The 19,742-nt window shown below is 38.1% G+C and overlaps 3 protein-coding genes across 5 annotated transcripts in view; 2 read left to right on the top strand and 1 right to left on the bottom strand.

Annotated features, from left to right (window-relative positions):
- Nucleotides 1-505: 505 nt before the first annotated feature.
- Nucleotides 506-1,705, top strand: smim8 (small integral membrane protein 8). Its single transcript, XM_041806119.1, has 2 exons — nt 506-766; nt 1,398-1,705. The coding sequence occupies exons 1-2, from the start codon at nt 638-640 to the stop codon at nt 1,554-1,556; spliced, it is 288 nt and encodes a 95-aa protein (XP_041662053.1). The 5' UTR covers nt 506-637; the 3' UTR covers nt 1,557-1,705.
- Nucleotides 1,706-1,776: 71 nt separating this feature from the next.
- On the bottom strand, nt 1,777-10,517 carry ddx51 (DEAD (Asp-Glu-Ala-Asp) box polypeptide 51). Of its 2 annotated transcripts, XM_041806118.1 has the most exons (16): nt 10,312-10,517; nt 9,411-9,742; nt 7,732-7,895; nt 7,493-7,643; nt 6,886-7,031; nt 6,729-6,800; nt 6,534-6,640; nt 5,682-5,790; nt 5,413-5,555; nt 4,380-4,569; nt 4,190-4,305; nt 3,986-4,102; nt 3,321-3,422; nt 3,178-3,241; nt 2,314-2,448; nt 1,777-1,869 (listed from the first exon to the last, which is right to left on the bottom strand). In XM_041806118.1, the coding sequence occupies exons 1-16, from the start codon at nt 10,332-10,334 to the stop codon at nt 1,852-1,854; spliced, it is 1,989 nt and encodes a 662-aa protein (XP_041662052.1). In that variant the 5' UTR covers nt 10,335-10,517; the 3' UTR covers nt 1,777-1,851. The 2 variants fall into 2 exon arrangements, with proteins under 2 accessions (XP_041662052.1, XP_041662051.1); XM_041806117.1 differs by having other exon boundaries at nt 1,777-2,448.
- Nucleotides 10,518-10,847: 330 nt separating this feature from the next.
- cenpe (centromere protein E) overlaps nt 10,848-19,742 on the top strand; it is a 39,818-nt gene continuing 30,923 nt past the window's right edge. For both annotated transcript variants that reach the window (XM_041804581.1, XM_041804580.1), the window contains exons 1-17: nt 10,848-10,995; nt 13,195-13,307; nt 13,433-13,522; nt 13,605-13,723; nt 13,896-14,015; nt 14,103-14,184; nt 14,407-14,474; nt 14,558-14,632; nt 14,722-14,773; nt 14,869-14,956; nt 16,377-16,506; nt 17,238-17,357; nt 17,443-17,595; nt 18,689-18,839; nt 18,933-19,026; nt 19,220-19,499; nt 19,597-19,656. In XM_041804581.1, coding sequence (XP_041660515.1) covers nt 10,940-10,995; nt 13,195-13,307; nt 13,433-13,522; nt 13,605-13,723; nt 13,896-14,015; nt 14,103-14,184; nt 14,407-14,474; nt 14,558-14,632; nt 14,722-14,773; nt 14,869-14,956; nt 16,377-16,506; nt 17,238-17,357; nt 17,443-17,595; nt 18,689-18,839; nt 18,933-19,026; nt 19,220-19,499; nt 19,597-19,656 — 1,851 coding nt within the window. In that variant the 5' untranslated portion in view covers nt 10,848-10,939. The remainder of the gene's footprint in view (nt 10,996-13,194; nt 13,308-13,432; nt 13,523-13,604; nt 13,724-13,895; nt 14,016-14,102; nt 14,185-14,406; nt 14,475-14,557; nt 14,633-14,721; nt 14,774-14,868; nt 14,957-16,376; nt 16,507-17,237; nt 17,358-17,442; nt 17,596-18,688; nt 18,840-18,932; nt 19,027-19,219; nt 19,500-19,596; nt 19,657-19,742) is intronic.

The raw sequence follows: 19,742 nt of genomic DNA, 5'->3' as shown, positions 1-19,742 counted from the left end.
CCACTGAGGGATCTGGGATCTGGGATCTGAGTTGAGGGCAGTGAGAGTGCACCGTGGAAGGAACTTGATCATTTGTCCTCTGGAAGGGCAATCCGGATCTTAAGCAAATCATCTACTATTCCCAAACACCATAAAGAACTTGGAGAAAAATGACTTTTTCAGTGATTAAGATGTTTCCCCTCCTTTGCATTCTCCATAGTCCAAATTTCTAAAATAATTCCTTTAATGTTGTTACTATGCTGCAATATCTCAGCACTGAAACTCCTAATAAAATGCCATGTACAAGATTTTAAATGCCAAAATACCTTTGTTTATTTTAACATGTCTTATTTATTCTTTAACGATGGGCGCCTCTCATTAAAGATAATCAAAAGTCATGTAAAACCTGCTCCTCCATTTCTACTTATCAAATATGTCTGTAGTGGGGTTTCCCGCTCATGACCACACGGGGGCGCTGTTATGTTTAAAACAGCTCCTCGCTTCTTCTTCTTCTTCTCTGCTTATACCTGCCTGTGACTTTGAAACATGGCTGCCTACAGAGATACAACATAACATCGGCACACACGTCTTCACCGTTTATTTATACGGGATTGTGCAGCGTATTTTTACAGAGATTGAATGAAGAGGCCGAGCGGACATGTCAGAGAAAGAATCGGCTAAAGGGAAGGAGGCTTCTGGGGAGAAAGGCTTCAGGACTCCCGGGCTGAGAGGAGCTAATACAACCACACTGTTTAGAGCTGTGAACCCTGAACTCTTCATTAAACCCGTAAGACTCACAAATACCCAAGAACACCATTATTATGTGGTGCATTTAACAGAGAATCACCCGTGGATATTAGCCACTTACTTAGCCGTTACAGCTCTGATGTAATGACGCATATTGTGACCGTGTTCACCGGTGTCTTAGTCTGACGGCGGATGTTGAAAACTGAAAGTGCAGGGGTGGGCGATATGTCAACATTTTTGTCAATATCGATTAATTTTTAACTTAATGGCGAAACACGATATGTAGTTTGATATTTTTTCAGTAAGGAAATAACAAATGGATGCCCCGATACAAGAATTATAAACTTTGATATGATTCTTTGACGTCAAATCAAAAATCAAACCATTTATACTTGAATGATAGAGATAGAGGCCCTAGGCACTCAACACTGGGGAACTGTATAAGTTTCAAAATTGCAGACAAATTCTTAGACAATCAAAATTGCATGAAAACATTGGCAATGTTTCTGTTTATTAAGGGGGTCAATATTTTCTTTCCGTTTAAAAACAATGTTTTCCAAAATTATAAAAAATATTTCCTTCACTTGTGGAATCAAAAAGAGCAGACTCTTTGTAAGTTTCAGGATACTCTTGTGACTGTTCCATAAATAAAGTTGTGTGTTGTCCTGCAGAACAAACCAGTGATGGCGTTTGGACTGGTGACCATCACTCTGTGTGTGGGATACCTGGGCTACATGCACGCCATGAAGGAAAACGACCAGCAACTTTATGAGGCTGTGGACAGCCAGGGAGAGAGATACATGAGGAGGAAGACTTCGAAATGGGACTGAGGATAAAACACACTCTGAAGGAGTGCTTGTTTGTGTGTTAATTTGTCATATGGGACTGAGTGAGATAAGATCAGACTGGAGAAAACTTTTTTCATGTGTAATCATCTGTAAAAATGTGCAGTTAAAAGAAACAAGACATTTTTAAGTCATTAATGACATGATTGTAGCTTCTTTTTTTATATGCTGGAAAATTTGAGTTATACATTTCAGATGTACCATATTAAATGTGTATTTTTTATTGAAGAACTTCAAAAACACCTGAAAGAAGACAGCATGATCTTTTAAAGGCACTCTGTTATTTGGATTTCTCCTCCTGCAGAGAGAAACAGAGGACAGAGTTTGTTAGTTCATTTTTTAGCAGATTAAAATATTTGTATGCAAATTGAAACCATATTCTATTTAAGCCATAGATGTAAATATCAAAGTAGAAACAATAAGCACATCCATAAAAGTAATGACTTGGTTAATGTCTTATTCTTTCCATGCAAGTAAGGTTTTTGAATTAACTACGTCTGTAATTACTTCCAGCAAAGAAACAGTTCAATAAAGAAATTTAAACTTCAACTTTCCTCGGAAACCCTCAGAAAGCAGGGTTAAAGGCAAGGTTAAAAACGTTAAAATGTTATACCTGTCTACAAGCCTTTTTAATTCAGTCATTCTTTATTCTAATAAACTAACCAACAGACTGCATATACACATTAACTGAGGATATTCAGTCTGTTTCAACAATAAATAAACAATCCAGTTGTAAAAGTACCTTGATAACGTCTGCAAGCTCCTGCAGCGTTTGTTCATATCTGGCCTCCATACTCTTCAGGTTCTCTGGTTTGACGATCTGCTTCTGAATCCCGGGACTTCCTGCTTCTAAAACCATCTGAAGGAAGTTTTTCTCCTGAGTGGGAGAAAAAGAAATAAAGTCATGTGGCCTTGTTCACCAACCGTATAAAAGACGTTATTTTTTCTTGATTTAAACCCACTTAAACAGTGTTACAGACAAATCTGACCTACTAAAATTTACAGTGTTTCTTCTCTGTTTTGTTCTTAGCTAAGAATAAAATCTTTGACCACTAGAGAGCGCTCTTAGACACATTTGAGTGCTGAAATACATCAAGAGACACAAGATGCAATTTTAATTCATATATCTATAAGTAACAAATATGTACAAATGAGTGACTGCAGTATGGTCAAATTTGCATTTTTGATTGATTTTGATTCACAAAATATTAAAGGATGTTTACAAACTTAGAACATTAGTGAATATTTTGTCATTAAACACTTATTTAAAATGATTAAAAACCTACATTCACACTGGTATTTAAATGTGTTTAAATAATAGGGCTGTCTGAGTAATATCTGTTTTATGTTTTTCTTAGCATTTATTTAATATCCTTTACTGGTGCTGGGTGTGTTATTAAATCAGCCATTGACCACTTCATTTCCAGCAGCTCTACCCTTACTTCAGAACTATCAAAGTATTTCTTAGAATCTGACGTTTCTCTTTGAAACATCCTTAAGAACAAATTAAAGAAAAATCTTATGATAGGGTTCATAAGGCCTGTTGCTCATTCTGCTTGAATGTCTGTCCTAAGTGGAATAACTTTCAGACGTAGAAATGTTTCACCTGAACTCCGAGCAGAAAGGTGAAGGCCAGGCCGGCTTTCCCTGCTCGAGCTGTTCTCCCGATCCTAAACAAAGAAAAGCACTCAGTCTCAGTCACATCACAACATGGAGAATTATTTTTAATAAGAAGGTTTGTAAACTGACCTGTGAATGTAGGTTCTGATGTACTGAGGGGCGTCATAATTCACGACACATTTGACCCCGTTGATGTCGATTCCTCTGGCAGCTGCATCCGTGCTGATCAACCTGCAGGAGGACATTCACATCATCATCAGCCAATAGGATTCTTTACGGCTTATTTATTTACTTTATATATTGATTTGAGGGGATAACTATCGATTGGTTTCAGTTGTTTTCTTTGAAATATTTTACTGTTAATACTGGAGTGATAGAGTAGTTAGCTGGTTTCAGACAGAGCCTTTCTGTCTGGAGTTTGCATGTTCTCCCGGTGCATGCATGGGTTCTCTCAGAGTATTCATGCTCCTACATGTGCTTGTTAGGTTAACTTGTGACACTAAATTGCCCGTAGGTGCTAGTGTAAGTGCAAGTGTTTATCTGTCTCTTTATAGCCCCATTTAAAGCAAAGATATTTGCATACCTGTGAAGTTTCATCTTCACTATCATGAATTTTCCTGGTTCATTCTCATCTTTTTTCATTGCTAACCCTCGTCTTCGTGAATGGTTTTATTTGTGCTTGCTCTATTTCCGTTGTGCCTGGTTACCATTGTAAATGAGGGTTCGCTAACATATTTTCTGATGGTTTTTATACATAAATAAGTAATTAACACCCACTACGTTCACACACTCACAGTTGGATCTTTCCTTGTTCAAACTCCTTCAACGTCTTCTTCCTCTCACCAGGAGAGAGACGAGACGAAAACTCTGCAGCCTGAACTCCACCGAAGAGCTGCACCAACAGCAAGAGTCTGAGGAGGAAATGCACATTTAAAACACACTTAAAAATTGAAAGAATAAACATGAGACAGTTTTAACGGGTGTTTGCTGTCTCTAACCTGTGCGCTGTCTCTCTAGAGTTGGTGAAGCAGAGGATGGGGTTGAGCTTCATGCGCAGGATGAAGTGGAGTACGAGGAGCGGCTTTTTGCTTAGCGTACAGGGAACATAAAACTCCTATAAACACAAACAAACAATTAAAAAACAGCACATATAGATATACATTTTGCTGCGAGGGTAAATAGTCTTACCGTCAGACCCTGGGGGAAGTCGAAGCGGTCTTGTTTGAGGGTGGGGGCTGCCGGTGTGGTGCCGGTCTGGCCGTGGACGGAGCTGAAGAGTCGCGGCTGATGGAGGCCGAGCTGCTGCAGCTTCTCTGGGTTCTGTGTGAGCGTGGCTGAAAACAGCAGCTTCTGCAGCGGCATCTGAGGAGGAGACAGGCTGAGAGGACAAACAGACAGTCAAAGTTTGAAGGGACTGGTGCATCACTAAAGTTTTGATAAGTTGGCAAATGACAAATGAGGAATCCTTGTTTTATAACTGTCCATTGTTATGACAACATAGTAGACACAAACTAGAAAAAAGAAAAGAGGATCTGTCAATTTTCAAGAAAAACTTGGAATTCTCAAGTTCAAAATTTTTTTTAATTTAAGAGGAAAAAATACAATTTCTTAAATCTAAAAAGTCCTACAAGTATGAGAACCAAAACTTAGAATTTTTGAGATTAAGAAGTCACAAAGTTGGAAAGTCCAACCTCTGTTTGCAGTTTAGTTGCTTGCATTTTTTTACTTTACACTATTGTAAATTTACAATACTCAAAAACTGAAAATTTTGAGTTTCTAATTCTCTACAAATTTTAAATTTGTTTGCTTCCAAATATACGACTTTAAAAACTCAAAAATGTCTATTTTTCCCCTAAATTTTGAGTTTTTGCTCAAAAATCATCAGTTTTTATTTTTTTATTTTATCTTTTAGAGTCACCTTAATACACTGTCGTACATTATGTTTCTAATTATCATTTAAAAAAAATATATGCATATCTAGTTATGACATCAGAGCAGACAGGGGCCCCATGCCCCCCCAAGGTCTTTGGTACCCCCCAGGGAAATCTAGCACCAGGTTGGGAACCACTGGTCTAAACTTATCAAATATTGTGGCACGAATGAAGTTTTAACTTCATGTGACCAATCAGTGAAAACCAAACAAAAACAAAAAAATCTTTGAAGGAGAATCACACTTGTAACACCTCTCCTCTCACGTCTTCAGGTGCAAACACAGACTCACCTGGCTGCTGTCACATGTGCTGGCTCAGTTCTTCTGAAGATGGAGGATTCTGCTCCACGTTCTGGTCTGTAAACAGCCTTCACCACCTGACTGAGCCATGACTGGTGCATGCTGTCGATCATCCTGTCGGCCTCGTCGATAATCTACAGGAAGAGAAAAGGACAGAAATGAAGTTAAAGATGAAAATCAACATGACTGCTGCTTTTTATTAAAAAGTAAAATTTGTTGCAGTTAATTATATCTGAGTTTTACACATTTTAAGAGCTCACCAGAAATCTGAGGTGTTCCAGATTTAATCCTGAATTCTTGTTAATGTGATCGACCAGTCGACCTGGAGTGGCCACAACGATGTCTGCTAAACTTCGCCTCTTGCCGCCTCTGGAGGAAGAATCAGAATCTGAATCAGAATTTTTTTTTTTTTTGTTTTTGTTTTTTTTGTAGAAAGTAAAAGGAAGTATGTTAAAGCAAGGAAGTATACACTTTAACTGTAATGCTAATTTATTTTTCTTGTTTAGAGCCAAAAAATTCATCAATGAGCCAAAAAATTATTATCATTATGTCCCTCATTGTGTAGAAGCCCTGTTGATCTGTAATTTATTCAACATGTTTTAAATAGTATCTTATGAACACCCTCAAAAAACAAATTATCCCTTCAAATAGACACAGTGTGAGGGGAAGTTCTTCCAGTATTTTTAGGAAGAATTTTAGAAATTTCAGCATCTTTTTGGGGGAAATCAGGATAATAATGTGAATCCAATTTTCTATAAATAACTGGAGGAAAAGACGCTAGAGCAGAAGTGCAGTGGGTTGAGTGGCCAGGGCTACATACGGTGAATATGTCATATAAGTTTGACACATAACTATGCTTCCTTAAAAGATAGCTAGCTAAGCTAAGCAGATACTTACCAAAATCTGGTTGGGAATATTTTGTTGTTTTTGGGGGATGCTGAGATGAAATGTAGGCACACCTGAATATGTTTAAAATCCCATATAATATAGATAAAACACTACCATCCTGATTTTGTGAAACAGGCGCATAAGCTGAGAGATGTAAATGAAAAAAACAGGAAAATGTTCATTTTGGACACTCCCAGCACTTTGGCTGTTTGCTCTGAGCTCACCGTAGCTCTGAAAGAGACGCCTGCTCTGCAGCCAAGGTTTTCTGACCCGCCAACATCACCACCTTCAGGCTCGTTCCTTCAGCGTATGACGTGAACACTTTAGAAACCTGCGCACCAGAACAAAAATCTTCTCAATCTGCAGGGCAAACATAAACTGATGATGTTATCTAAGCTTTTATTTTGAAAGTTTCTGACCTGTTGGGCCAGCTCTTTGGTTGGTAACACGGCCAGAGCTCGGACTTCACACACCACGCGCTCCATCAGCACCTAAAAACACCTTTAATTTAATCTGAGACCCTTCAACATGTCCCTTCTTCATACACATGGAGCAAACACATTGTTGGCAGCTCACCTGTATGACAGGTATGACAAATGCCAGAGTCTTGCCGCTTCCTGTCGGTGCAGACACACAAATATCTCTGGGCTTATAGCCTCCTCGTCCAATCAGAAACCCCGTCTGAGCACTCTCCAGGATAGCTGGGATGACCTCCGCTTGCACTGTGAGATAAAAATTTTATTTACAAACACTTAGGGCATACAACATTTTCCACTGATGACATACTATTAAAAAGCTGGTTTATGAAAACATGCTTTTCTCAGTATATTTCAGATCTATTTGGGTTTTTGAGGAATCAAAAGAAACAGAAAGCTGAACTAGTGAACTAGTCTGAACAACATGCATGACTCCCTTGTAAAAGTAGTCTTGAAAAAGTTTTCTCTCACTAACCAGTACCCCAAAAGATTTCTAAGGGTTATTCATGTTTTTTCTGGTAAATGTGAGCTGCTCATGCTGCAAAGCTCTTTGGCAGATAAAGAGTTAAGCATGAATTTGCATTAATAGATACAACTGTGACATCTAGATCCCCTGGAGGGTCTAACTGCTGTGAGACATGTCGTGCATTTTGTGAGTTACCTGCAAATCTACATCAACCAGTGATGAAGTAAGCTTGTGTCATTACCTGGAAAAAGTTGCTGAATTCCATTATTTTGTATTTGTTTCACCAACTGAGCAGAAAGTCCCGGGACGTCAGAGACGGGGACAAGGTTACTCTTAATGTCTCTGTGAATGACATCAGGCTGAGCGAGCCACTGAGGGAGGACTCGATGTACCTGTAAACAAAACAATAAATATACAACTTTTAACTCCCTCTGGGGATAAGTATTGATATTTTTCCAGCACCATGATCAATAACTGTACCTTCTGAACAGGTTTGGTCTCAAATCCTCCAAGAATTTGGAAACCTGTCTCAGCAGAAGCTTGTTTTTGTGTCTCATTTTCTGTCTGTGCATCCTTCTTCTCTCCTCCCACGTCTTCACCTGCTTCTGTCTCTGCTGCAGTAACGTCCGCTTCAACTGAGCCGCCTAGAACAAAACGACAGGCACACTGAATCTTCCCAGGTATATTTATTGGTGAAGGGAATAAGCCTGAACAATGCAAGATGTGCTATAACCTTGTTCAACATTGATAAATTTCTTAAAAGTGCAATAAATCAACAAAAGTTGCTATTATTTATAAAATATATTATAAAATATTTCTTATAAGACATTAATAGATCAATTAATAGTTCTTTTCAGTGTCGCTTTATCAGGGCTTTGCACTGACATATCAAGTAGTGAGCCTGTTCAAGGGGGGCCTGAACCCCCATAGTTCATTAGGGAAAGCAAAGGGAAGCATCAGTAATGGGGTGGGGGCTCCCCCGTATTTCCCTGAAATCTGAGGAATAGTTAGGCAACGGTTTGTGGTGGGCATTAATGATTTAAAATTCAGCTATTTGCATGATTAGTATTTACATGCTCATTTTAAAATACGTGGTTTAACCCATTTATACCCAATGCAACATTTTTATGACCTTTAAGATCAGATTCAACCTCTACAACTTTTTATTTTTACATCCCTGATTGTTTTTAAGGCATGTGACTGAAGAAGTGATGGGGTAAAAAAAGTGTTATATGAACATTTCTGCCAATGTTTACAACTGATAAATCAGCTGTATGAATAAGTTTGTTGAGTTTTAGGCAGGACCAACAGACCTACTTCAGCTGAAGTCCTTTTCTTTATTCACTATTATTCCTAAAGTGTGTTTGAAGGACTGAAGTTTTAGGTCTGATCTAGGGCTGAACTATTTGGAAAAATAATCTAATTGTGTTTTTTTCAGGATTGCAATTATCTTTAAGTTGCTCATCTTACATGTTTTTCGAAAAACAAAAACAATAGATCTTATACTGTTATAACCAACCCAATATTAGATTAAACTATGGCTACACAATTCTGAAATAATTCATAGTTGCAATTATTTTGACTCAATTTGCAAATTTGATATGAATTGTTTTATTGAAGGGGAGGATCTTTTTTATACCATTCTCATTCTGATTAAGGAAAAAGGTGGAAATTAGATTTTTAAACTGAATTCAAAAAACAATTACCCTTGAGTGTTTGTGTGATGTTTACAGACACATTTCAGGTTAAAGAAAAGTGAGTAACAGTGTGAGTGAAGTTTTATGGTTGTCTGTATGCCTTTCCTCGTGAATACAAAGTTTCAAAGCATCAAGGGATTTGCAAAACTGTCTATTTTGACTCAAGGATGAACTGATCAGATTTTGGACATCAAAGGCCAGGGTCATAGTTCATCCCTGGTTTATAACATTTCTAAGAATCACAGTGCCACAGAAACCACCCTGACCCTCCGCTGTGTTTTCACTGTCCAGTAACTGTAGACCCCACAGAGGCAAAAAACTACAAAGAGGTAGCTGTAGTAATTGTAGAACCAAAATATAGTGAAATTGCACTGTGAGAAGTGGATAAACAGTTTTGGTGTTTAATAAATAAAGTGGATTTGATTTGACTGATTGTATTGTAACATGTGAATGAGCACTCACCTGAATGACTCTTCTTCTTCTTTTTCTTCTGTTTTTCCTCTTTCTTCTTCTTCTTTTCATCAACCTCGTCCTGATTATCAGAGTCTGACACAGACGCAGTCTCTACCTCCGATTTCCTCCTCTTGTGTTTCAGTTCAGATTCACGACTACTCTCCTTGTCTGCTTTTCTTTTCTTTTTGACGGCTTTTTGTTTTGTCTGTTCTTCAGGTTTGTGTTTCTGCTCCGTGAAACTTTGTTTCTGCTTCTCTTTGGCCTTCTGCTTCAGTTTAGCTAGTAACGCCAGAGAACGAGACTCCTTCGAAACACTCCCATCATCCTCCTCTCCAAGATACCTGTGAGAGACAAGGCCAGGGGGGAAAGTAACCAGTTACATTTACTCAAGTACTGTAATTCATAAGTATTTCTGTGTATTTATACTTTCTACAGTGTTGCTATGTCATTTAGCAAACGCTTTTGTCCATGATGATATGATTTATGATAAACAACTGGCTTAAAATTCATAATTTTTAGTTGTTACTGCACATTAAGTAAAGATCATATACCATTGTAAGAGCCCTTTGGATATCAAAAGTAGAAAACTTTTAACTTTCTCTCAAGTAGATTTATAGACCAGTACTTTTACCTTTTAAGTTCAATATTTTTATCAGAGTATCTGAGTGGGATAGTCTGGTACTTCTTCCACGTCTGTGCAGCTGATACAGTCACAAATTTCCTCTTGAATATCAGAGATTAAAGGTTTGGTCCTTATTTTTTAGATTAATTTAAAACGTTTAATATTATATTGTAAAGGCCAAATCCACAGTTGTCAACTGATCTAGAAGGTTTCACACCTATGCCACAATAAGATAGCCTCATAAAACAAATGACCAACAGAATTAGACAGCTCAAAAAACATCCTTACCTGTTCACCAGAAACAGAGACATTTCAACAGGATGAGACCTCTGGTTAAAAGTCTAGTGTGCTTTTCACTTTGTATTTTTCAGGGTTTCATTTCACTGATTAAAATGTTCACCGTCCAGATTTGTAATCCGCTCTTATTCTTTACAGCACTGTCAAAGCTGAACTTCACAACAAAATTCACTCCCTACTCATGTGTTTCCCTTGTATCAGGCGCAGCTTCATGACGCAAGCCAAGCCCGTCGCAGTTTTAGCGTCATCACCGGACACTACCAAACTAGCTTTTCCTTTCGCTGCTAGAATTCCCTTTATCCTTAAAAATATTAACTTTATAGACGTTTTCAAACACGAAGATCTAATATTGCTGTATATATGTTATAAAGTCCAAACAAGCATATCTGAAACTAAAATAAATGCTGCGCAAGATTTCCACCCCCACACCTTAAATGGATCCGTCGACGCGATGACGTCTACCAATCAGAACAAAGACGTTGAATTTTAAAAAATTCAAAGCAGTCATTGCTTGTGCGCTTGTTGCGGGTCACAGGATATACCCGGTGATTTCTATCATTATTTTTCATAACAAATTTTTAAGTATCAGTATTAATTTAATGTTGAATATTTTAAAAACATGACGGAAGAGTCGGCGGTAAAAGTTTGTGTTCGTGTCCGTCCACTAATTGAAAGGTAAGGCTTTGGCTAAGTCAGAAGCTAGCTTTAGTACTTTTGTTTACTGACGTTAGCGACCTCATTTCATTCTTTTTTCTTATTTTTGATTGCTGAAAAATGACACTGCTGTGCATATATGTCTTTTCAAATTGTAATTATGTAAAAAAATTTTTGTAAGAGTTCAACGTATGAGTTTGAGTCGGTCTTCACCTTACACCTCTGTCATAGACGTTAGGTTACAGCTTTAATGTCAACGTTCATCTGAATGAAATAAACCAAAATTAAAATAATTTATCTGTACTTTAATGGATAATATTTGCAAAGACCATATTCTTGAAATTGAGATGTTACCTAATGCCCTGTATTTGATTTATGCGTCATATAACACAAGTTTAGCGCCATTATAACTGTTTATTATCTCAATTATTCTATTTTAATGATCTCACTCAGAGAAATATAACTAAAAGACAGACCATGTATTAAATGGCCTGTTTTGAAGTGTGTAGTAGAAATCTGTTACTTATTGAAAAACCACACCCAGGCCAAGGGCGTGATATTTACTATTTTAATTGGGTAATATTTTAAGGTACAGTTGTTGGCCTTGTCCTGCTATTGCTACCATTAAACACTAAATACGCATGCCCCTACAAAATAACCAAGACATATTATTTCAGAAGTTTTAAGACACTCCACTGGAACTATAACCTGTCCAATTCAAATACAAAACAAAATCTTTTGAATGGATAGATTTAATTTCTGTATTCAGTCTTTTTGGGCAGGAGTCTATCACTATGGCATAGCTCTGTTCAGCTTAATTTTGCCACTTTTTCCAAAAAACACTCAAAATCTGTCAGATTGCAAAGACATTTCATTCACCTCATTCCAGGTCAACCCAAAGATTTTCAGCCAGATTCAGGTCAAGGCTCAGACCAGATCATCCCAAAACCTTTATCTTCTTCTGATGAATCTATTTATTTTGTAGATTTGGATGTTTCCTTTGGGTCACTGTCATGCTGAAGGGTGAAATATCTCTTCATCCTCATCTTTCTGCCAGACATGTGAGGGTTTTGTGCCAAAACTGAATGGAATTTGGATCCGTTTTTACTTCCCTCCAATTTAAGCTCAGGTTCAGCTCACAAAACCTCCCCTAAAACATGACGCTGCCCCCACCTTGCTTCACCATGTTATTTTGGTGATGTGTGGTGTTTGGGAATATTTATTTATTTTTAAGAGAATTGTCTGACTTTAAGGATGTGTACTAGTAAAAATCAAACATGTTTACACCCGTTTCAACATCATGGCAATAATGCTAGAGATCCTTTGGGCAAGAGTTATGAACAAATGAACCTCTATTATCTTTTTGCATTATTTAAACAGTAGCCTATATCATGTTGGGAAATTTTAAGAAACTGTTCCAATACATGAGTCAAGTTTCTTTAAGCTTTGACTCCTACATTTATTCAGAAAATATTTGACCTTAAAGTCTGTGTTATCTTAGGCCTGCACTACCCAGAAAGACTCTGAAATCTTGATAATTATATTAAGTGTGATAGTTAAGACCAAAAAAACAGTTTTAGATAAATCTATGACTATTTGCAAAATGTTTCTCGTGAATCCAAAATTAATCAAGTGTCATTTTTCCAATTAATTTGCTGTAAATACTCTGAGGGTATCTAATTTCGGTTTCATTTGACTTTATGAAAATGGTGTCAGAGTATGATAAATGTACACATACTGGCATTTCCCACAGAATACTGTGTTTGAGTGTTAGGGATGTTTAACTTTTTGTGTTTCTGTTTTTTAATGGGTTCTTTATTGTTTTTTTTTTGTTTGTTTTTTTGTTTTGTTTTTTTCAAAAAAATTCAGATAAACTTCTTCATAGTTAAACATTACCTGTGTTTTGGGGGTTTTGGTGGATCAATTCCTCTCCCACACTCTTGTCATATGAATGCAATGTAGCTTTCTAAGTTTCTGGGTATCATAACAATCTGTAAAATAACAGATTGTTCTGTTTTCAATCAAATGGTACTGAAAAAACAAAGGATCAACAAGTATTACAGCATTTTGCCAAAGTCTGAGCTTTCTGTTTTGTTGTTTGTTCATTCAAACTTTTCATTAGCATCATGAGGGACCTGCACCAACTATGTTCCATTAAATTCTGATTAAACTGATCAAATCAGTTCATGTTCATGTTTTTGATTTTTGTTTCTGTTTCAGAGAAGAAAATGCTGCATCAGAGGATGCAGAGCCCCTGCAGTTTTTTTGGAAAGCAGATAAAAAATCAATTCAGCAGATCGATGATGGGAATTCTGCAAAGAGCTTCAGCTTTGGTAATTTTTGCACCATGAGCTGCAATTAAGAGACATATTTAAATGATTTTCTTGCGTGTTTGCCATCTTTATTGTAGAGACCAGTAAAATACATCTGCCATTTGTTGACCCTCTATTGTTTACAGACAGAGTTTTCACTGCTGATGAAACAACCAATCAGCTGTACCAGAACATTGCAAAGCCTCTGGTTGTTTCCACCGTTAATGGGTACAATGGTAGGTAACAGTGAGTGTTGTACATTTCCTTCTGTGGCTGGTTTGTTTTTATCTACTGTGTTTATTTCCTCTGTGACTTCAGGAACCATATTTGCTTACGGGCAGACGTCTTCAGGGAAAACTTTCACCATGATGGGGAGTAATGGCACTCCTGGTGTGATACCTCTGGCTGTGGAAGATGTCTTTCAAACCATTAAAAATGTAAGAAGCACATGTTTAAATCGAGCTGTATTTTATTTCATCATCACAATATTAGACATTTTAGATTGAATAGTTTCAGAAGATATGGTGTTGAATGTTCTCATAGTTTAAAATATCAAATAATCGAAGTAATGATGTTTATTTTAACAGATGTCTTCTCTTTCTCCTGTAGTGTCCAAAGAAGGAGTTCCTTCTGCGAGTATCCTACATGGAGATCTACAACGAGACAGTGACAGATCTGCTGGTGGACAGCTGGAAGAGGAAACCTCTTGAAGTCCGAGAGACAATCAATGTTCGTAAAAGTTTTAGATTCAGCTCTTGCATTTTTAATAAAATCATTTTACGCATTACAAACAACATCAACGATTTCATTTTGCAGAAAAATATTTATGTGGCCGATCTGACTGAAGAACTGGTGACGTCTCCTGCACAAGCTCTGGCCTGGATCAGGAAAGGGGAAAGTAAGATCACAGATTACATTTTTACAACATAAAAGTGACTCCTGCACTTTCTGTGCTGCGCTGATGTGTGATGAAGGATCTCATGTTTGTTCTTTTGAGCTAAATGAGGTGCAGTGCAGATTTTAGTTTGATTTCTTTGGAGCAGTCCGCAAACAGTAGCTGAGAAACATCTCATCAATGCACATTCATTTTAGTCTAATTTCTGCTCACTTTGCTCTTCAGAGAACCGTCACTATGGAAAGACAAAGATGAACCAACGCAGCAGCCGCTCCCACACTATTTTTAGAATGGTAACTAACTCGACATTACCCAGTGACAAGAGGGATTCTGGGAAAATCATAATGTTTATGAGGTCTTTCTTACGATTCTTTAGATCCTGGAGAGCAGAGAAAGGAGCGACCCTGTATCAGGAGAAAACGCTGATGGAGCCATCATTGTGTCTCACTTGGTAAGCTAGATGGATTTTTCTGTTTTTGTGTTTGCATGCATGTTGTTTGTGTTGTACTATTTAACTTAAAAATGTTCTTCGGCCTTCAGAATTTAGTGGATCTGGCTGGATCAGAGAGAGCTAGTCAAACAGGAGCTGAAGGTAAGCTGAAGTTAAACCTTGGGTTTTATAATGTTTGAACTGAATGAATGCATGCTGCTGTGAATGCTGAGTTTTATTTTTTTCTGAATTCGTAGGTGCTCGCTTTAAAGAAGGCTGTAACATCAACCGCAGTCTGTTCACACTCGGACAGGTGATCAAGAAACTGACCGATGAGAGCCAGAAGTGAGTAAAAAGCAAAAAATTACCGCAACATTTTTCCAAATTTCTTAATGAGGAATGTTGGTATTTTTTGGTCTGGGTCCTGTTTTTAAACATTTGGGGTTTACATAACAGTGAGCCTGAAGAACAGAAACATTTACCTAAAAATAAAAGTAATAAATGTTAAAAACTAGAGCCAAAATATTTACATTTTTACAAAATATTTACATTTTTATTGTGAGCTAAGCCTAAGGGCTTGACTAATAACTGGAATAGTCATTCCAATCCCATAACTTCAATAGGAAATGTAAACATTATTCAGGGATCCAGTAAAAAGGATGGGCCATAGATATGAAGTCGTAACAGAACAAAAAAACGAGTCAGCTCAGTGCACTGTCTGAACGGACTTATCAATGAAAAGGCATGAAGACGAGGGAGACAGTGTCACCTGTGATCAGACTATAAACCTGTACGTTAACACGGACAGTCATCTGATTGAAAGCTTAGTTTTAGCTGACCAGCTGTTTGAATAAACAAAATGAAACTCTCTTCTGCTCTACGAGGTGAAATGGAGCTGTCCACGCACTGCAGGTGCTGATTCCCCTAGACACTTCAGCATTTATCAGATATTAGTATGCCAGTTTATCAGAAGCGTTTCTTTTGGCTCTACAAAGAAATAATGCCTTATTTTCTTTTGTTTTATGTTATTTAAATCTTCTGACAACAGTTTGTAGAAGTTAGAACAGGAGGGAAGTGAGTTTTTTGTGACACTAGCCTCTCAGTGTTAAGGTGAGCCTGGGAACAAGTCGTACTTCGAAAACAGGAGATAGGACCATCTTGAGTTACTGGTCTTGTACATGGAGTCATTATATTTATGTCAGTAAAGTGACTGTTGATGGTCTGCAGGCTCCTCAGGCTGGCAGTGCTGTCCTCCCTGCTCAGAAAGTTTTACTGCCTCAGGTTGCTATGGTTACTCCCATCATCTAACGGCTGCTGTGCATTAATTTGGAGCAGTGTAACGATTATTGACCAGAACTACTAGAGAAGTTCGAACAGTGTCCATCTATCAGAAGCTAATGGACACCAATGGAATTTCCAGAGCCAATCAGAATTGAGTATTCACCAAGATCATAGTTTAATAAAAGTCCCACTAGTGTTTTGTATCTCATTACATATTTTTAAATAAACATTACATGTTTCTTGCAATTCATGAGGTCTTTTATCTGGGACAAAAGTGAGTGAAATAAGTGAAATTTTCAGTGTAATATTTACGCCTTTGACCATTATTTTGGCCACTGTTAGGATTGTGTGGTATCTGATTTTCTTGTTCCATTAACCCCCTGGTTAAAAATCACATCATGCAAGAAGCAGTTAAGTTAATGATGTGTGTTGAATATTACTTTACAGTGCTGATACACTTACTAATGCCTTCATCTTTCTTTAGGGGTTTCACAAATTACAGGGACAGTAAGCTGACCCGCATCCTGCAGAACTCTCTGGGTGGAAACGCCAAAACTGTCATCATCTGCACCATCACCCCCGTAGCTCTGGATGAAACCCTCAGCACTCTGCAGGTTGGAGAAATGCTCAGACTTCAACCTCAACCGTGAAGTTTTGAATTCTACTCTGATTTTTAAATATAATTTGTCCTGGTGAAATCCTTACGTGTTGCTCTTTTCTCCGGTTCATTTACGCAAGAACAAAATCTACAAAGCAATCCAGAGAGCCCTAGATGTGTAATTTTATGAGGCTAACTTTTACTGTCAATGCAGTAAAACAAAATTGGATAGCTGACTTTGTTACGTTTTGTATAGAAAATCTGTGCAGCCAGTGCAAAAAAATGGCAGCTATAGACACAGGTTTTGTTAAACAAAACAACTGGTGATATCTTCCAGGTATCCAGGGACTAACACTGCATGTCCTGCGATGACAATATCACAAATCTTAATAGCCATAGTCAAATGATGTATAGTTGAGGTTCAGCCCTCACAGGATTTGATTACAAAGAATTCATGCAGACTCCTGTACACTGTCTACATTGCACAAGCATGTCAGCACTGAAACATGCTAGGACTTAGGGAGTTGTTTCAGTGTTATCTGTGAGTTTTATGATGATTATGCCATGCTGGGTGGATAAAGTATAGAGTTGGGGTTTAGCAGACATCCCTGTGGAGAGCCGGTGTTTGGGCTGAGGGTAGTGGAGCAATGGAGACCTGTTTTAAGTCCGTTAGTAAGTCTGGTCTTCTAACAGATTGGGGTGCTGTCTTTCTGAGACGTTAAAGTAGACTATGCTCTTTTCTACCAGTTTGCCAGCACTGCAAAGAAGATGAAGAACGACCCTCATGTGACGGAGGTTTCTGATGACGGAGCTCTGCTCAAAAGGTACCGCAACGAAATCGTTGATCTGAAGCGCAGACTCCAAGAGGTAAGACTCATCCTTCTGTTCTGGCTAATTTCAAACCTGTCGCTGTACAAGACGGCTGAACCTCCCCTGACAACTCCTTCTGCAGGTTTCCTCAGTCACACAGACCACAGCGACGGAGAAAGAGGTTCTGTCCCAGCTGCTCCAAGAGAAGGATCAGCTCCAGAGAGAGCAAGAGGACCGCATCAGGAACCTGACCCAGCTCCTCGTCACCAGCTCCAATCAGATCACTGCTCCCAAAGTAAAACATGACACTGAACAGAGCTTTATTTATAAATATCATTATAATAACAACTTTATTTGTATAGCATTTTTAAAAGCAGGGGTTTACAAAGTGCTTTGACATGTGAAGAAGCAAACAGAAGAACAAAGCATCAAAAGACAAAGAAAACAGAACAAATGACACCCAAACAAGATCAGCAGAACCCAGCTGCAGGATCTAACCAAAAACCTGATCGAGATAATAACTCAACAACATTGTGAGACATCAAGTGATTCCATGTAACTAAGTCATCACAGGAAATCAGAGTGCAGGCATCACATCAACATCATAAGTACCATAAAAATATTAGGAACACAGAAACACAGGCTGCACAGGTTGAGACCAAGAGGACCAAAAATTAAAATGTGAGAATTTAAGAGGAACAAGAGATATAAAACCAGCAAAGGAGATAAAGACAGTATAAAGCCAGTGAATTGAAGATAAAGTGGGCAAAATAAAAAAATCAGGATAAAACACACTCTATAACTATAAAGGCAATAAAATGAATAAATTTGATAGCACGGGTATACGAAAGAGAAGTGATAAAAGGGACAAAAGCATTAAAGTGATGAAGGTGATGGTTATCAAAAAGAGCCAAAGGGACAGGAAATAAAATGAGGTTAACAGGGAATAAAGGCAAGTAAAAGATTTAGAGGAAATAAAACATGCTAAGAAATTAAAGAAAATATGCTGAAAAATCAAACGAAACAAGCTAAGAAATCATGCTTAAAAAAGGAAACATGATGGGAAATCAAAGGAAATATGCTGAGAAATTGAAGGAAATGTGCTCAGAAATTAAAGGGAATATGACAGGAAAGCAAAGAAAATATGATTTGAAATCAAAGGAATATGCTAAAATATTAAAGGAAAGCATGTATCATGCATCTTTGACCCTGTTTACAGCATGCTAAGTGTGAACACACCTCAATGCATACAGAGACAGTCTGATATCTGATAACTCTGACTGCATTTCTGGACATCCATGCTAATTACCCAGCATGGATGTTAGGCAAAATGCAAACAGTCTATGTCTCCATAATCATCGTCATTAATCACTTGTGTCCTGTTTTAGATGCCTAAACGCAGAGTCACATGGGGAGGAAAGATGCTCCGACTCGCTCATCGCTCTGCGTTTGAAGGAGGAATGTCTGATTTGAGCTTTGCAGATCCTTTTTCCAGGAAGAGGAAAGCAGACCGCTCCTGTCTGAGTGAGCTGGCTGGAGGTATATAGAGCTCACACAGTAAAGAATAATAAAGCCTTCTATCTGGCAGCTTCAATAGATTATTGTTATTGTTTTTTTTTTTTTTTTTTACAGATGATGAGGACTTTCACTGGGAGGTTCCTGATGAGCTTCCAGAAGACATGGAGATCAATCAGAGCTCTGTGACTGTTAGAAGCTTTGGAGATAGGTGAATACCTCTAATAGGGCTGGGTGATATGGATATTTTAAATCATGGTGATATTTGAGGATGTTTTTTCTTCAGTTCTGAATAAGCCTCTTAACTTCTTCAAGAACCTTAAGCCCCTTTCACAAAGAATTGGACAATTTAGACAAGTGGTTCCCAACCTTTTTCCTTTCTGTGTTTTCTGATGCGCTTTTAGTCCCAAAGACTTTGTATCTCCCGACCGGATGCATGAGCTTTCAGGGAAGGTGTCAAACCTGGAGCTGCAGCTGGAGCTGGAGGTTCAGCAGAAAGAGGAGGCCGTGACAAAGGCAGAGACGTTAGAAGGAAGAGTGTCAGAGCTGGAGCAGCAGCTACAGACGGAGAGCCAGCAGAAACGGGCCGCTCTGGAGGCGATGGAGATGCTGGAGGTGAGAGTGTCTGACCTGGAGAGGCAGCTGGAGGAGCAGAGCCACGGTCCGAGCAATTCTGATGAACAGGTGAGTGGAGTTTTCTACACTTTTTTGGATACAGCTCAGGGTTTTGGTTTGGTCATGTCTGCTGTTTGAAGACTAGTAATAACATTTTGTTTTCCAGATGAGACAAGAGTTTGAGAGGGAGACCATCCAGCTGTGTGAACAACTGGCTTCAGAGAAGGTAACGCTGCGACTACCTGTGCTCTACTTTTCCACTTTTAGGTGTTAAGTGCAGCAGTAACCCTTATTTCCTCTATTAAGGTCAGT

This window comes from Cheilinus undulatus, linkage group 14 (genome assembly GCF_018320785.1).
Source record: "Cheilinus undulatus linkage group 14, ASM1832078v1, whole genome shotgun sequence".
In the NCBI taxonomy this organism is placed as follows: domain Eukaryota; kingdom Metazoa; phylum Chordata; class Actinopteri; order Labriformes; family Labridae; genus Cheilinus; species Cheilinus undulatus.
The sequence above is the reverse complement of the archived record's forward strand: the minus strand, read 5'-3'. Positions and strand labels throughout refer to the sequence as shown.